The sequence below is a fragment of the Triticum aestivum genome, chromosome 6D, assembly GCF_018294505.1.
Source record: "Triticum aestivum cultivar Chinese Spring chromosome 6D, IWGSC CS RefSeq v2.1, whole genome shotgun sequence".
In the NCBI taxonomy this organism is placed as follows: Eukaryota; Viridiplantae; Streptophyta; class Magnoliopsida; order Poales; family Poaceae; genus Triticum; species Triticum aestivum.
This window is the reverse complement of record NC_057811.1, coordinates 246,095,403-246,113,348: the sequence shown is the minus strand read 5'-3', so window position 1 is coordinate 246,113,348 and position 17,946 is coordinate 246,095,403. Positions and strand designations below refer to the sequence as shown.

Sequence of the window (17,946 nt, the reverse complement as noted above, 5' to 3'; positions counted from 1 at the left end):
TCCCACCTGAGGAGCCACCACCAAGGCCAAGTGACCCGGATTATCCACCCGGGGAGGGTGATCCTCCCTACTCCACACTATAGGCTGCTCAGACCACCGCAAGTAGCGTGGAACCGCCGGCTCAACAGCATTCACAGCCCTCTTATGAAGCTTCTGATCTCGCTTACACAGACTGGTGGTAAACACATGATACTGTTCACCGCTAAGCTGCTTTGGATTGGTCTGATAACCCCCCTGCTGCTGTTGATGACCCTGGCCAGACTGTTGATTAAAGCCCCCTTGACCGTTCTAAGGATTAGAATTTGAGCCGCCGCCCGGGCCATGAAAACCGCCGGCGCCTCAGCCGGCGCCCGGGCCATTGTAATTTTTAAAGGCCTTCATGATTGCACAATCCTTCCATAGATGGGTAGGTGGCTTCTCTCTAGAGCCATGCCTTGGACAAGGCTCATTCAACAGCTGCTCCAGCGTCGGGCCTGACCCGCCGGCTCGGGGAGGGGGCCTCCCCTTGCGTCGCTGGTTATTACCTTGTGAGCTAGCGTTGGCTACAAACTCTAGGCTGCCATCGGCCTTGCGCTTGCCACCTCCTTGATTCCCCGGGTTATGCTGAGGACCCTTGCCATTGCCATTCTTCTTTCCCTTCCCTGTCCTTTCATCATCTAAAGCGGGGTCCTTGGTACCATCAGAATCGGCGTACTTGACAAGAGCCGCCATCAGTGTACCCATATCATTGCAGTCGCGCTTAAGCCGCCCGAGTTTCATCTTCAGGGGCACGAAACGACAATTCTGCTCCAACATTAAGACTGCAGAGCCGGCATCCATCTTATCTGATGAATGTATGATCTCCTTGACCCGGCGAACCTAATGTGTCGTGGATTCACCCTCCTGCTGCTTACAGTTAGTCAAATCCACAATTGACATAGACTGCCTACAGGTATCCTTGAAGTTTTGGATGAACCGGGCTTTCAGCTCAGTCCAAGACCCGATGGAATTCGGTGGTAGCCCTTTCAACCAAGTGCGGGCAGTCCCATCTAACATCATGGTGAAGTACTTGGCCATTGCCGCCTCACTGACCTTCAGCAGTTCCATGGCCATCTCGTAACTCTCGATCCAGGCTGCGGGTTGTAAGTCAGCCGTGTAATTAGGCACCTTCCTAGGGCCTTTGAAGTCCTTGGGTAGACGTTCATTGCGGATAGCTGGTACTAAACAAGGGACACCCCCAGTCCTGGTGGGGATACCCACGTCGACAGACGTCGTTGGGTAAGCCGGGGGAATCTGGTAAGCCGTCAACTGAGGCACCTACTCCGCCTCTTGCCGCACTCTGTCTTGGTCTGCTGCATGAAAGGCTCCGTTATGAGCCGGGCCATGGCCAGGGGGCGGGTCATGGCGTCGGACGTTACTTGAGCCGGTCGCTGAGACCATGTGTCTGCTATAACTCGGGCTCCGGCCTGGACGAGGGGTCGAGTGGATCCTGTCCCGGCTGTAGGAGTACGCCTCTTGTTGCGCTAGTGCTGTCTGAAGGAGTTCCCTGACCCGGCGGGTTTCAATAGCCGTCGGAGAGTCGCCGTCAATTGGGAGAGCCGCCAGCCGTGCTGCCGCGGCGACCATGTTCTCCAGCGGGTTGGCATAATGACCCGATGGTATTGACACGTACTGAGGCGGGGCAGGGGGCACCTGGGAGGCCCCATCACTTGTGGCTGAATAGGGGTCCCAGACCCGGGCACTATGACCCCTGGCGGGTTACTAGACCCTGCACCTGGCGTGTTGAAGAGGTTTCGTGGATCGTAAACCGGAGGGAGCCGAGATTGGACCTTCTGATGCCTCCTTCTCATGACCTCATTGGACGCGTTCTGATCCATCGTGAGCCGGAAAGACTGCGCCTGGATCAATTGTGTTTGGGCGTCGAGAGCCGCCCTCTCCGCAGCCATCCTGATCCCTTCCGCTGCCAGGTCCTCCTTAGCTTTCACTAGATCTAACTTTAATTGCGCCACCTCCGCATCATGCTGAGCTTGATCCGCCGGGTCAACCGCGGCAGTTAACAGGGCCGTCATCTTGTCCGTGAGATCCATCAGCACCTGAGCCGAAGAGGGCACCGGGTTTCCCGCTCCAGCAGCAGGGTTCTGAACAGGCTGTGCACCGGCCATAAAGACTCCAACCTGACTTGGCGGCTCAAACGGGTCCGGAATACTATCACCATCGGAACAACCCATGAGTCTGCCATCTTGAAGTTGATACGAGTTTGACTCATCTGTGGACGACTCGTCATCAGGGCCGGCGGCCGTCTCATCACCAGATCCAGATCGATCAGAGAGCCCTCCATGGATACATCCCACAAAAGCATGCTTTAAGGCAGGCCGGGCCCGGGCGGGTCGTGCGCGCTGAGCCGTCTCGATGAGATCGGCGCAGAGATCCGGCTCAGGGCCCGGCTCACCAATCTTCCAATGAAAACATGAATTCCGCCGAAGGGGACCCGGTACCCGTACTCAATTGAGCCGGCGTCGGGACCCCAGTTTGCATCGTCGATGTAGAGCTTGCCGCGACGACTCTTGGTCATCCGGCCCACGGCGTATCCCTTGAGCCCTTCGAAGTTGCCCTTCAAGAACTCAAATCCACCGTGCGCTGGCCCCACGGTGGGCGCCAACTGTCGTGGAATTGTCATGGCAGATGTCCTCAAGCTAGGACTTAGTCGTGGAGCCATCGCCGCTAGGAAGCTTGAAGGGGTTAACGGGACAAGGAACACGAGGGTTATACTGGTTCGGCCCCTTACGGTGAAGGTAAAAGCCTACGTCCAGTTGAGGTGGTATTGATTAGGGTTTTGATGACCAGGGAGCTTAATTGCTATGCCTGGCTCTCGACGAGATCTTCCTTGTCCCTAAACCGCTGCCGGGTCGTCCCTTTATATAGGGAGGCTGACGCCCAGCAACTCTCAAAGTCCCGGCCGGCTCATAAGAGTGTCCGGCTCGGACTCTCAACTATTCTTGCCTTACACTACAAGTTCTACCATGATTGTAACTACGGGCCTTAAGCCATATCCGGGTCTTAAGCTCATCTTTGACCCACCGTCTTCTTGCTTGACGCCGGGCTTCTGGCGATGACCATTATGAGTAACCCGGCCCCTCCTGGCGGGTGACTCTAAGGTCTATATCCTCAACAAGTTCCGAGCTAAATAAGATGATTTCTTTTTAATAATCTATAAGAAAAATTATTAAAGACAGGCCAAAATACAACATAAGAAACCATTATATAATTCAACTTATTCTCTCTCAACTGAAGACTAGTACTTAATAGTAAGAGATCATGGATGAACTAGCAAGAGAAGAAAATGAAGGTGCGTCTAATCTCAAACTTTGACCAAAATAACATGATATTTTGCACATGGCGACCACATACCATATTGGAAACTTGAAACTGGAAGTTGGGAAGCTAGAAAGTATATATTCATTAGGTAAGCAAGCTACAGGCCAACTTCTTACTGTTCTCAAATTTTTCATGCTCGAGTGTTATGTCTATTTCAAATTCTAATGCTAGCATGTGATGTATTTTGCAAACACCATGAGGATTGAGGACATTGGTGATCATTCAGGACTTGAAAAGAGGCCTCAATTGCTAGTCTCGGTGACCCAGGATCACATCTCATGCATTTAATTATTTTATCTTTATTACATGGCATTTATTAATTATTTTTATATAATAACTGTAAGGCTAACAATGTTCAGGATATCGGTAACTGGTAGCATATCCGTCAGGTGCTGAGTAGGGATAAATAGGCGAATAAATCAGTCAGCCGATAAATCAGTTAATCTGCTATTCGGCGACCCACCGAGTAGCAATTAATTGACCGAGATGCTGATTAACTGGCCGATATTTGGAACAATGACGGCTGTTTCTAGAAATTGTCTTATCCTGTGTCCCCATATCCATATCGCCATTGTTTATAAGGCGGTAAGGCGACCTAAGGTGAGCGCCCTAGGCGAAGCCTAAGCACCTAAAGCGGGCATATTTGTAAGGCGATGCCAGGGCGCCTTATCGCCTAAAGTGTCGCCTAAGCGTCTACGGCAAGACGCCTTAAAAGCAATGATATCGCCATATCGGTGCTTCTTAGATTGATTGTATGTTTTACTGAACCACATTGATATAGAAAAACTTTAAAAGATCATTCACCATTAGGTGAACATACATAAAAGACCTAAACAACAGTCCAGTCACGTCACACCTTAAAAGTTCTAAGCAGACAACAACGGTAACAAGCCAGTGGACGGTTACCAATGACACTAAACCCAACTGCTATACATAAACAAATTATACTCCCTCCGGGCCGGTATATTAGTCGGGCAAGGATTTTTAGGTCTTCAATTTAACTAGGGAAACTTGTATTATATTTTATAAAAAATATCTTTAGATTCGTTGTCAAATATAGTTTCTAACCATATAAGTTTTGTGGCATATTTTACATGTTTTATTAGTTAAATCAAAGACCTAAAATCATGTGCCCGACAAATATACCGGCCCGGAGGGAATACAGTTCAAGTTAGGATCTTTTACTTTTTTCCAATAACATGACTAATAGTAAATGACAATTGTAAATGCTACCCAATTCTAAAGTAGGATGCAGCTTTTTCCATTTTTCTTAAAAATACTAACTCAAGAAGTATGTTTACATGCCACACTAGCAAATGGCTATTGCACATCCAAGCTAGGCCTCAATTGCTAGTCTTGGTGACCCAGGATCCCACCTCATCCACATTCACTGATGGGGATTCCAGGCCATCTCAGCACATCCAAATAGACTTGTCAGTGTTACAAAACAGTAGACTTAAAAGAGAATAAATAATTGAAAACCATAAAATTAAGCAAAATATAGAAAATCAGTACAACAACCAGGGCTCTTGGCTGACTAGTAAATTTGTACTCCCTCTGTTGCAAAAGGTAACGCGTATATTGATTGGTTAGGACAAGGCTTTGACCAACAATTACTCCACCGGTATGCAATTTATGTGAAATTTATGCGACACAAATTGATGGCATTAGATCAGACACAAAAGTACTTACGATGAATTTGTATAGCACGTATTAAAGGAGTAATTGCTGGTCAAAGCATCGTCCTAATCAATCAAAATACGCCCTAAACCTTGCAACGGATGGAGGCACTTTTTTTCGTATTGTGTCTTACCACTTGTACAAGGAGACATTTCAAATATGGTTTCTGAGCGGCGCAACCGATCAATTGTAAGCCAGAGGTAAGGCTCAACCCATTGATCTACATGACCTTTGCAGTTCTGTAGAAACACCTCGATGAGCTTGGGAGCAGGCTCGATATCAGAATCTTCCAAGTTTGGCTCCATCATAATCTACAAGCATTGACAATCATAATCAAAAGATAGTACCAATGCACCTGCATACTCACTTCACAATCAGCTTTTAGCGACTCACAGATGATAGCACATTCCACAAGCTTTTCTGATAATCAGGGTCTTTGCAAGCAAGAAAATGATCAGTGCCCCGTGAAACGTAGTTATCCAGCACCTTGGGATTACCCCCCCCCCCCTCTCCTTAAACTTGGTCAAAGTTTGTGATGAATCTAATGATATATGTTTGGCATTCTAGATGTACATATTTTTCCCTTAAACTTGGTCAAAGTTTGTGAGGTTTGACTTTTCAAAAAAAATAATATATATATATATATATGCACTACATTATGAAACGGAGGGAGTATAATGTAGTAGCGGATGCTTTTTTCCGCTTTGTTATGTTGTTTCAAAAGCTTGAGCTTGATGTTATTGGATTTGACCCTCCCGCAGAGTTATGTTGTTTCAAAAGCTTGAGCTTGATGTCATTGGATTTGACCCTTGCGTTACTAAGCTTACGCTCATCAACGAAAGAGAATTAGACTATCCCATCTATGATAAGGAATTGTATGCTCTTGTGTGTGTGTGTGTGTTACAAGTTTGGCATCACTATCTTTGACTTAAGGAGTTTGAATACATTGAATACTTTCCCTATGTCATCATGTATCAGCTATAATGTAGTAGCAGATGCTCTTTCCCACAGAGTCATGTTGTTTCAAAAGCTTGAGCTTAATGTCATTGGGTTTGACCCTCTCTTTAGTAAGCCTTACGCTCATTGCGACGAAGGCACTTGTTAGGCGAGTTACTATATGAACAATGAATATCCTATGTGCGCTAACAAACTTTGTGTTCTAGAGAGTTTGTTGTGTTTGCTTCTTTTTTGCAGGAGTCACATGGTGGACTCATGGGACATTTTCGTCACGGCAAGACACAAACTATGCTCGTCAACAAGTTCGTTTGTCCAGTGATGTTTTGAGATGTTGGGCGCTTTGTCTGTCGGTGCACGACATATCGCAAAGAGAAGTCTATAGCTCTCTCCCGTGATCTTTATACAACTTTGCCTATTTCACATGCACCTTGGGACTTTGTGATTGGGTTGGCTAGAACTAGAGATGGAAAGGATTTCACCTTTGTGGTAGTTGATATTCTCTAAAATGGCGCATTTCATTCCTTGCAACACGAGCTACCATGCTTCACATGCTCCTACATTGCTTTTTAACAAATTTTGCGACTCCATGGTGTACCCAAATCCATTCTCCAACCACGTCTTCAAGTTCCTTAGTTACTTTTCGAAAACATTGTGCTTCAAGCTCGCCATACCGATGCTTGCCATATCATCCACAAACTGAGGTGGTCAACTGCACCTAATCCACCCTCCGAGTGCTCATCAAGAAGAATTTTTCAATAGTAAGAGAATTGCTTGCCCATCGTCGAGCCTGCCTAAATCTGCACTCAACACTCAACGACACTCAAGTCATCGTTTGATGTCTATGGCTTCAACGCTCTTTCTCCATCGAACATTCTCCCGCTACGTCTACAAGAGCACACCAACATGGATGCAAGTACACATGTCGAGTTCTTAAAGACAATGCACTAGAAAACAAGGCTCGCCACTAAGCACCAAGTCTAACAACACACCGACAAGGTCAACACCAACAAGTCAATGGTGTTACAATCGTGCGGCCTTGTTCCTAGAAGAGCGCATGTCCAAGCTACTTCCTTATGCCCATGGTCCATTCGGGTCAGCCAACAGATCGACACAACACCTACAAGGCCGACTTATTCATGGATAAGTACTCGGTAAGCAACCTTCAATGTTACCAGCCTTGCCCCTTACTATGGTGATGACGACCTTTATAACATTTGGGTTAATATGATTCATTCATAGACTACCCATATCAATAGAAATTCCTTCTTCTCAAAGAGCCTCAAAGCTGGCTTGGAGCAATTTGAGGATGAGTGACCAACTGGGAAGTTGATCCTAGGTGCACACAAGTGACGACAAAGTGCGCATAGGAGACTAGTGTTGGTCTGTGCGGGGAGGGGGGATTCTAGATCCCGCCAGGCGTAACGGCTGAGAACCGATGGTTGTGGTTGAGTTGCTACAAATGGTATCAGAGCCGACCCTCGTGGTTACACGGGCATGCGGGTCAATGCGCAGACATGTACATGGCGCCTGTGGCCCATCATGGCACACGGCATGTGCACATGTGTATGTTGGCATTCACGCTCATAGACATGTGCTAGGGGGACGTTCCTGTTGGGCCAGCCGTTCCTGCGGGGCCGACGAGTATGGCGGATCGTTTCAGGGGGGTGTACATAACATCCGGGTTAATAGAATTGATAGACTAATCAACAAGGAATTCCTTCTTTTCGGAGCAACTTGAGGATGGGTGACCGACTGGAAGTTGACCCCGAGTGCACACGAGTGAGGACAAAGTGCGTGGGAAAATAGTGTTGGTCTACAGGGCTAGCGTAACAACCGGGAACCGATGGTTGTGGCCGAGGCATTACAACCTTGATCCGAGGACAGATCCATCCCAAAGGGGGAGGGGGAGATGACGGAGCATCCCACAGACATCACCATCAACTAACCGACAAGTCCAAGTAGACCTATGACTCAAGCACGTACACGCACCATCCAAACCAAGGTGTGACTTCACTCCTCTTTGAGCTCCATATGCGTTTAAATGAGACTTGGCTACCAACTCAAATCCGGAATCGTATGTGTGCTTAGGTAAGAAGGCAAGGAGCACGAAAAAGTGAGGTGCCAGACCTGCCATGGAGGGGTCGGCTTTGGAGTGGTCGACAACAGAACATGCTAGTGGTGCTGGAGGGAAAGGTATTGTAGTTGACTAGTTGTGTTGACCGCAGGAAGATCAGAGTGGCACAAGAGCCTGTAGGCCTAAAAGGCTGGTGCCGTGACATTGGACTGGTTATAAGCCTTGGCGAAAGAGATGGCGGTGTGAAGGTCAGATGGTCGTTGAAGCTTGACATTAATGCAAAACCAACGGGCGGCCCTACTGTGTACAAAAAAATAGTTGTTGGGACGGTGTCAATGGCTCATTGTTGCGGGCACATGGGCGCTAAAAACCTCTTGGTGTAGTCTGCGACCAAGCAAGTGAACGACAAATGCGCGAACTCGCCCAAGAGATTTGCGCAAAGTGATGGCCCAAACTAAGCATGGCAAGCCTCCTTGAACTACTCCAGTGTCGACATGCCGAAATCACGCTCAAGCTATAAATGCCAGAATTGAGCGTCATCGGTGAGGTGGTAGATTGTAGTCCAAAACTTGTCGGCCTCGTCCATGCGTTGCCCACGAAAGAAATTGCTCACACCTATTGAGCCAACCAAGAGGATCGACTGAGCTATCATATGTTGGGAAGTCAAGCATGTGAAAGCGAATAGTTAGGCAGGGGCGGAAGGGAGGTGATCAATGGGGTGGATACATAGATGGGTTGTGGAAGGGAGGTGTGGCCGTAACTGCATATGAAATAGGTTGGCACGTGGAAACGTGAAGGCAATGATGATATGTCGTTGGTGGTGGTGGAGGGCGGGCGGCAAAATTGGGGAGGGTGGGATTTGAGTTGTAAGGTAGGGGTGTATAAAGTGGCTATGATTGATGTTAGGGGGCAACTGTTGCGAGTAAGGAGATGGCTAGAGGTGGTAAAAGGGGGGTGGCGGCTGGTGGTAGTTCGCAGGAGTTGACACATGGTTGTGTTGCGATAGTAGGTAGGCGGTGGAAGGCAGGAAAGCGAGGGGTGACGGTGGGCAATCTGCCCAACGGGTAGAGGTCCGCTGGCGGCGGTTGTGGCGATCCCCGCGCATTGGAGAAGGGGGACAGAAGGCGTTGTTGGCGAGGGGAAGAACCAGGGGGCGTCTGGCATCACAGGCAACTGCTGCAGCCGCAAAATCTAGTGGCAACAACAAGGCCGATAGTCATTGCTCCGGTGTTAAGCACTACACCAGCCTAGCTAGGAGCGCCTAGTCCTCCCGTCCTTGGCATATGAAGGTCTTGCTCCGTGATTATCTTCATCTTCTCCACAACCTCGATCTTGATTTCTTTGCCTGCCATCATAGATGGATCTGATACCAAATTGGAAGAATCTACTACTAACACAACCCTAATTACTAAAAAGTAGATAAAAGAAAACAAGAGTTCCTCTCTGCATTGAGAGGGAAATTGGAAGAATCTACTACTAACACAACCCTAATTACTCAAAAGTAGATAAAAGAAAACGAGAGTTCCTCTCTGCATTTAGAGGGTTTGGCCTCTTCATATAATAGATAAGACTTGACCAACAAGCCGGTAAATCTATTCAAACTCTAGTTCGATCTCTAAACTGATTGGTCTCTTTCCAACAAAGTTGCTTAATCAACTAGGTTAGAAATAAGGCAAACATTCGCTTGGGGTGCGGTCCCAACAACTTTTGATCGACTCGCCACGTCAGATTAGGGAACTTGTTCGCTGGGGAACAAAAGTTGTACGAACACTATCCCAACCAAACAAAGCCGCCCACGCACAACCTCCACCTAGGAGACCAGGATCGAATCCTAGATCCTTTTTTTAGTTTTTCTAGTGGCAAAAATATGCACACAAAAAATGTCAAGGTACATGGCAATTTTTTTTAAAATGTACATGACAGATTTATAATTTTTTTAAACTTGTCACATGGCAATTTTTAAAACATGTTTTGTAATGTTTCACATGTCAAGTTTGTTTTGTACACATGGCAAATTTGAGCAATTTTGTTACTAAGAGCATGTCAATTTTATTTTTTACACCATGGCAATTTTATTAATTAGACCATGGCAAATTTATTATTTACACCATGGCAATTTTATTAAATATTCCAAGGAATGTCAATTAGAAAATGGCAATTTTATCAATTCGACATTGACAATTTTATTGTAGGTGGCATGGCAATTAAAAAATTTAGAATATGCCATTTTTGAATTTAAATTGTAGGTAGCACTTTTTATTTTTGCCATGCGACTACTTTTACTTTAATAGGCGTCATTTCTATCATGTATAACATGGCATTTTTGTTCATGCTTTTAAGATGAAAAAAAGAATCTTGAAAATGGCCAAAAAAACAACATATAGATGAAATTTTATCACAGATTTTCAATATTGTGTTTTATTATCTACATCATAGCAAATCTTTTTTTTACACTTTTTTTAAAATAAAATCCCTGTGTAAAAGGGGATGGTGTTGGGCCAAAAGGGTAGCAGAGGGCCTGGATGGTGTGGGGTTCGCAAAACATTCGCACAAGGGAGTTCCTCATAGCAAACTAAATCGTTCGGTGCCCCCCCCCCCCCCCGGCTGGCCCACAGATGACACAATACACACGGCAAAATGAATAATTTTCAAATAAGTTGCATATACCTAGTCGAGTCCACTTGAATCTAATTGATCCGCTGGTTTGTATTGAATAGTTAATCTACCAAACCCTTTGGTTCTCAGTAAGGCGAGCAACCACAGAAACTCTCAGATTAATGCAGATCATCTAGGGTTAACTCAGATCATTGCCCCCAGAACTGCGCCAACGCAAACGGAGCGCGTCGCGGCTCGCGATCAAACGATACTGGATTGGAGCTTGATTTCTGAGAAGGGGTGGTGGTCTTAATCGGGAGTAGGCAGGGTGAAGCCGCTGACCTGGTTGAGGCTCTCCTCCGCGGTCTTACGCTCCTCGGGGACGTGGCTGAGCGCGGCGCGCAGCACGACAGCGAGGTCGGGCAGATCCATATCGTCAGCGGCGGAGGAGGAGCGGGGCACTGGCTAGGGGTGGCGCATAGGCGAATACCGGGACCAACCTAGCCCTAACCCCGGGCTCGGCCGCCGGGAGAGCTCTGGATGGAGAAAGCAGAAGTTTGGGTGGTGACCTCTCCTTCTGGCGCCAGGAGGTCGTTGGGAAGGGGACACGGTGGTGGTGTGTCCGGGGACGGATCAAAAACGTGGCTTCCGTATTTAACCCTAGGGTTTAGTCAGGAGCCACCCGCGTGGGTTGGGGTGCGTTTGGTTTCCATGCCTCGACGGGCCATAGCCTAGATAGCCAGCTAGCGCAGGTCAGCTTTGCTGACTTTGCCTGGCTGCACGTTTGGCTCAGAGCAGTTTTTTTTTTTTGCGTGATGTGTCTTGCCGTTGAGAGCTAACCAAATCGGTTCTCCCAAGCCGGCAAGGATTTCCTTGCCCCGCGAGGCTAACTTGCCGTCAAAAGCGATACTTTATTACATATACCAAACAGGTTCTCTAGCCTGGCAAGGCTATAACTAATTTTGCCTGGGATCCAAACGCACCCTTGGTTTACTGGGTTAGAGGATGCTCCCGTACAGATCCGCGCGAGAAGAAAATAACTTATTTATTTTTTATCTTTATTTTTAATTTTTATCTTTATCTTCTTTTTACCTACTAATACTAATACTAAAATACTATAAAATACTTATAAAATATTAATAAAGCACGGATTTGCTTCGGTTGGGTTCACCGTCGCAGCATTTTTAAAAAAAACCTTTTGTTTCTGTTTCTTGGTAATTAAACCCGCAATCCCTTCTTAAGTGGATATTTGAGAAATGATTAGTTTTTGCACAAAACCTCCTGACATTAGGTATATTCAGCCCGCGGTACTCCTTCCCCTCCATATGTTGTATCCTATCCAGCCGCTACCTTTGCAGCGCGGTGGAGGACGAGAAGGTGAGGGGCGGCGCAGTTGTCGGCGGCGGAGACGGTTACAGCCGCGGTGGAGGACGAGAAGGCGGACACCGTGGGTGCGTGCTCAGGTAAGGGAGGCCACCCTTGCTGCGCTCCGGCGGTTGGTGATTTGGGTGGAAGGTGTCGTGCTCGCGCCGGCGGTCGGGGCATGTGGGATGTGGAAGGAGGAGGAGGAGGATGGGGGTCAGCTGTGGATTACCTGCCTGGATAGAGAAGGCCGAGCGGCGTGAAGGAGGGTCGCCGGCGAGGAGGCGGCGGCGCTGCAAGCAAGGAGTGAAGGTTTCAACTTGGAAAAGAAGGCGGAAAGAGGGGAAATGTGGCTTTTGGTAAGGGGAAGGGGGCGGGGAGGTAGATATTTCTGCGGAAGCCGAAAATTTGGAATCGCTTCAGCCAAAAAACTGGCGCGCAAAGTGTCATCAGACACGGTCCCTTATTCAGAACTGTGTATGATATGTGGACATCACAAATGATTCAGATAACTACAGCCGCGGTGGAGGACGAGAAGGCGGACACCGTCGGTGCGTGCTCAGGTAAGGGAGGCCACCCTTGCTGCGCTCCGGCGGTTGGTGATTTGGGTGGAAGGTGTCGTGCTCGCGCCGGCGGTCGGGGCATGTGGGATGTGGAAGGAGGAGGAGGATGGGGGTCAGCTGTGGATTACCTCCCTGGATAGAGAAGGCCGAGCGGCGTGAAGGAGGGTCGCCGGCGAGGAGGCGGCGGCGCTGCAAGCAAGGAGTGAAGGTTTCAACTTGGAAAGGAAGGCGGAAAGAGGGGAAATGTGGCTTTTGGTAAGGGGAAGGGGGCGGGGAGGTAGATATTTCCGCGGAAGCCGAAAATTTGGAATCGCTTCAGCCAAAAAACTGGCGCGCAAAGTGTCATCAGACACGGTCCCTTATTCAGAACTATGTATGATATGTGGACATCACAAATGATTCAGATAACTTAACCCGTGTGTGATGAGTTTGAACATCAAAAGTTCTGGTTCAAATTTCCATGGTTACAGTGGCCATCCACGCCATTGCATAATTTGGGTACACAAAGGAGACTACAGCACACCCACACTTCTTAATTGAGCAAGTTCAGCAATTAAACAGAGCTAGCTGACTTAAACATTACTCTAACAAATTAAAGATGGGCGCTCTTAATTAAACAAAACAAAGAGTACTACTACGGCTGGTGCTCGTCGATCTCCGCCGCTGCCTCCATGTCCAGCTCGCGCCCGACGGTCTCCTGGGGAAGGGGCTCCATGGCATCCATCGCACCATACTCGGCAAGCATCTCGCCATCCGTGTCCGCCATCTATTTGGAAAAGGCCGCCACGAGCTGGCCGTGGGCGAACGCGATCTGGGCTTGGATGGGCTCCGTCGTTGCAAGGTATGAGGCGGAGGAATGGACGACTTCTCGAACGCTATCGGCGATTGCCAGCTCTTCGGCCGTGGGTTGCCGACCGTTGTCGGAGAAGCGTCGTTCGATTTGTGCGGTGACCGCCAGGAGCTGGGCGTGGGCGGCCTCTACATGGTCGTGGGCGGCCTCCATCAGGGCTAAGGCCGCCGCTGCGGAACGGACAGCTGTTGTGCCGCTCTCGCCAGTTGCTATCCCCGAGGCAGATGTTGTTGCCGCCACCTGAGAAGCAACAGCGGCCGTTTGGGCTGCCTTTGCCGCCCGGTCGCAAATTGTGACCGCGCTCATGCACCTTGTTAGCACGTGCATGGCGGCTGCGGCCGCGCTCTCCCCGGAGTGGACCACCGTAGTTGCCCTCATGACGCGGGTCCACGTGCCCATCTTTCACCAGCGACGATTGAACAGTGAAATGATATTTGGGGAGCGAATTAGTGTGCTTGAGACGCCGGCTGTCGACTGTAGCCGACGCACCTTCTCGCGTAAGCCATAGGCGTACTATACACCGACGGTGATCCAAGATATTTTGTACTACATCTCACACGGTTGCTGATAATAAAATGTGTGCGATCTACTTGATTTTTCATCTTGATTTGAATTACATAATGGGGTCACATTGGCAATGGACGGTGTTTGAATTGCTAGACCTTTTATCTGGAGTGAACATGCAACTATATGTGTGTCGTAAAAGATTTGGAATTATTCATGGTTCATTTGAACATTTTATACATTAAATTGGTTTTCTAGCCATTTCAGATGAACAATTCAAATTTGAACTACATGCACATGCTCCAGTGCATATAAATTGGTTGAAAAATCAAATCTGTGTCCTTGGGTGCATGCTTAGGTCCCATGCAAGAAATGGGAATGAATTTCAAACACCAGGGCACCGTTGATTGCCGGCAAAGCATTGAGATGCCTGGTTTTTAAATTCTAGTAAATCCAAAACTCGTCTGAAATTCATGAAACTTGGCATGCTATCATGGAGCGGCATCAACATGCCGTGGTACAAATTTTGTCCCATTTGGGGCGGGTTTGGGTATATTGTAACGCCCCGAGACCGACGCTTTAGAAGCCTTCCAGTTATTTCGTTGTTGCTGTGTGTTTTATTTGCTTGTTGCATTCATCATCGCATCATTCGCATTGCATCGGCACTCTGTTGCCGTCATTGTTTTCAAACTTGCATCCCGTCGTAGTTGTCGCGTCCCCCTTTGCTTTCGTTGACCGTTCCGAGACCAACCTTGTTCTTCATTTTCCCTCTTGCCTAAACCGGAGTCTCTTTGCACAGTGCATCGACCCCTCGCCCCGTGTCCGAAACTTCCGCGAACCCGAACCGGACTATCGTTACCGTTGGGTCCGGATCATCCCCAAACATCTATAAAATATCTACGTTTCTCTATTGGACTCCCCTAACCTTCTATTCTTGACCGTCCGATTTAAACGGAGGATCCAAAATCCGCCCCCTACCTGTATAAACAGTCAAACCCTAGCCTAGGCAGTCCCATCCATCCAATCCCTCCTCCGCCGCCAGTCTCTCTCATCTTCATCGGGATCCTCCCAGATCCATCTCCCTCCAACCAACGCCCGAGCCTCCACCTCTCGATCCCCTCCTGATCCAACCACCAACCATAGTCGCCACCGCAGCCTCCGGCCACCTCCCGCAATTTTCGCGCCAGCCAACCCAATCCCTCCACCTCCCTCACCGACTCTGGACGCGCCCGCGGATCTGGCCGTCTCTCGCTATGCCCGCGCCATCCCCATCCCCGGCATCGTTCACGCCCGAAGCCTCGCTCCCAGCCTCCCGCAAGCAGAGGCCCCGCGAACCTCTCGCTCCCTCGTGCTCGCCGCTCCTCCCGTTCCAACGCGCCCTCCGGTGACCACGTCCAGGCCGAGCCTCGCCGTCCCTTGCCTCCCCCTCGCCATCCCTCTGTCTCCCGTTGCTAAACTCTCTCCCTTTCCCTGTGTTCTTCACGCAGGAGCAGCAGTAGACCATGGCGCCCTCCTTCTCCTCGCCGGAGCACCGCGTCGCCCGCTCGCTCCCCTGCTTCAACAGAGCGCGGTGCCATGCCTGCCTCCTCTGCCTCGCGCTCGTTCGCCGCCGTCGTCCTGCTTCGTCCGGTGACCTCCGAGCAGCGCCACCCACCGGATCTGCTCGAGCTCGCCTCGCCCCTGCGCCTCAAGTCCCGCGTCGCCAAGCCGCCTCCCTGCCCTCGAGTCCGTCCAGTTCCGCCGTCCGCCGTGCCCGTGGAGCTCGTTGGCGTCGTCCTCGTGCCGTCCCAGCCCCATCGCCGCTCCCGCAAGACCCTGCCATGGACACCGTCCGCCGGCGACCACCCAGGTCATGTCGTCGTGACCTGCCTCCTCTTCTTCGTGTTCTGCTTCTTCCCCTCTAATCTCTCTCTCTCTGTCCTTGCCTCGAGCAGGAGCACCAGCCGGCGCCACCATCATCGGAGATGGGCTCCCGCCGCCCAGATCCGCACCCGCCGGCCTCCGCGCCCTCGCCGGAGCGCTCGTCTCAGTCCCGCTCCTGCCTCTGTTCGAGAGGAGGAGACTGCAGTCGCGACGGCCGCGTTAACCGTTCCTCTCGTCCTCTGCCTCCACATCGACCGAGCGGACTCCCCTGCTCGCGTGGCCTGCGCCCCTCTCCAAGGCCTCAAGGCCCAATGGGAGCAGCTCCCCTGGGCCAGATCTCAGTTTCGGCCCGTATAGTGTTTTTTTTTCCTGCCTACGATTTTAGCTATTATCCAGAGTTGTCTGTTTTACAGAAAAACCCTTAGACATCATGCATTTAATATCTCACCAACCGTGCATCCAAATTGAACAAACTTAATATGTAAAATGCTTAGAATTCTGTCTAGTTTCATAATATGCTACTTTCATCCATGTTTAAAATGTTTAAGTTATTGTTTACATTTTATTTTGCATAAATGCCATGCTAAATGATTTATTTCATAATTAAATAACCGTAGCTCCAAATTTAATAAACTTTATATGTAAATGGGGTGAAATAATGCCTAGTTTAACATGTTGCACTTTATTTTCCTGTTTAACAACAATAAAATATGCTTTAGGACAGAACAGTACCAAATCTAAAATATGCACATGAGGATTTTCCGGAATTGTTGTTGTTATTTCCGGCCTCATTTAAACTTGCCTAGATAGCTAGTTTACTTGTGCCTCGCCTCTTACCATGTTGACCAACATTTAATATTGTTGAGTACATAAATGGGAGAGAACTAAATTAGTCATGTGGTGTTTCGTCAATATGCAACCCGTTGCATATTGAGTTTCACTTAATTTGTAGTGTTGTTTGTTGCACTTTACCATGCCATGCCTCTTTAAACCGGACATGCATCATACTTGATTGTGCATCATGCCACGTTTATGTGATGGTTGTTTACCATGTTGTTTGCTTCTTTCCGGTGTTGCTTCTTCGGGTTAGTTCCGATAACGTCGCGTTTGTGAGGATTCGTTCGACTTCGTCCGCTTGTCTTCTTCATGGACTTGTTCTTCTTCCTTGCGGGATCTCAGGCAAGATGACCATACCCTCGATATCACTTCTATCTTTGCTTGCTAGTTGTTCGTTCTATTGCTATGCCGCGCTACCTACCACTTGCTATATCATGCCTCCCATATTGCCATGTCAAGCCTCTAACCCACCTTTCCTAGCAAACCGTTGTTTGGCTATGTTACTGCTTTGCTCAGCCCCTCTTATAGCGTTGCTAGTTGCAGGTGAAGATGAAGTTTGTTCCATGTTGGAACATGGATATGTTGGGATATCACAATATCTCTTATTTAATTAATGCATCTATATACTTGGTAAAGGGTGGAAGGCTCGGCCTTATGCCTGGTGTTTTGTTCCAATCTTGCCACCCTAGTTTCCGTCATACCGGTGTTATGTTCCTTGATTTTGCGTTCCTTACGCGGTTGGGTGTTATGGGAACCCCTTGACAGTTCGTTTTGAATAAAACTCCTCCAGGAAGGCCCAACCTTGGTTTTACATTTGCCTAACAACCTATTACCCTTCCCTTGGGTCGGCCAACCCGAGGGTCATCTTTATTTTAACCCCCCGAGCCAATGCTTCTCTAAGTGTTGGTTCGAACTAGAGCCACTTGCAGCGCCACCTCGGGGAAACTTGAGGTCTGTTTTAGTTGTACGTAGTGCTCATCCGATGTGTCCTGAGAACGAGATACGTGCGACTCCTATCGGGATTGTCGACACATCGGGCGGCTTTGCTGGTCTTGTTTTACCATTGTCGAAATGTCTTGTAACCGGGATTCCGAGACTGATCGGGTCTTCCCGGGAGAAGGAATATCCTTCGTTGACCGTGAGAGCTTGTGATGGGCTAAGTTGGGACACCCCTGCAGGGTATCATCTTTCGAAAGCCGTGCCCGCGGTTATGTGGCAGATGGGAATTTGTTAATGTCCGGTTGTACAGAACTTGACACTTGACTTAATTAAAATACATCAACCGCGTGTGTAGCCGTGATGGTCTC

General features: G+C 48.8%; 1 protein-coding gene across 4 annotated transcripts in view; it reads right to left on the bottom strand.

Annotated features, from left to right (window-relative positions):
* The window catches only part of LOC123144548 (importin beta-like SAD2), a 28,529-nt gene extending 17,225 nt beyond the window's left edge, over positions 1–11,304 (bottom strand). For 2 of the 4 annotated variants that reach the window (XM_044563754.1, XM_044563755.1), the window contains exons 1-2: positions 11,003–11,304; positions 5,168–5,345 (exon numbers count right to left, since the gene is read on the bottom strand). In XM_044563754.1, coding sequence (XP_044419689.1) covers positions 5,168–5,345; positions 11,003–11,092 — 268 coding nt within the window. In that variant the 5' untranslated portion in view covers positions 11,093–11,304. Of the gene's footprint in view, positions 1–5,167; positions 5,346–5,427; positions 8,769–11,002 lie in introns of those variants that run through there. The other 2 variants (XM_044563758.1, XM_044563757.1) reach the window with 2 other exon arrangements.
* Positions 11,305–17,946: the final 6,642 nt, after the last annotated feature.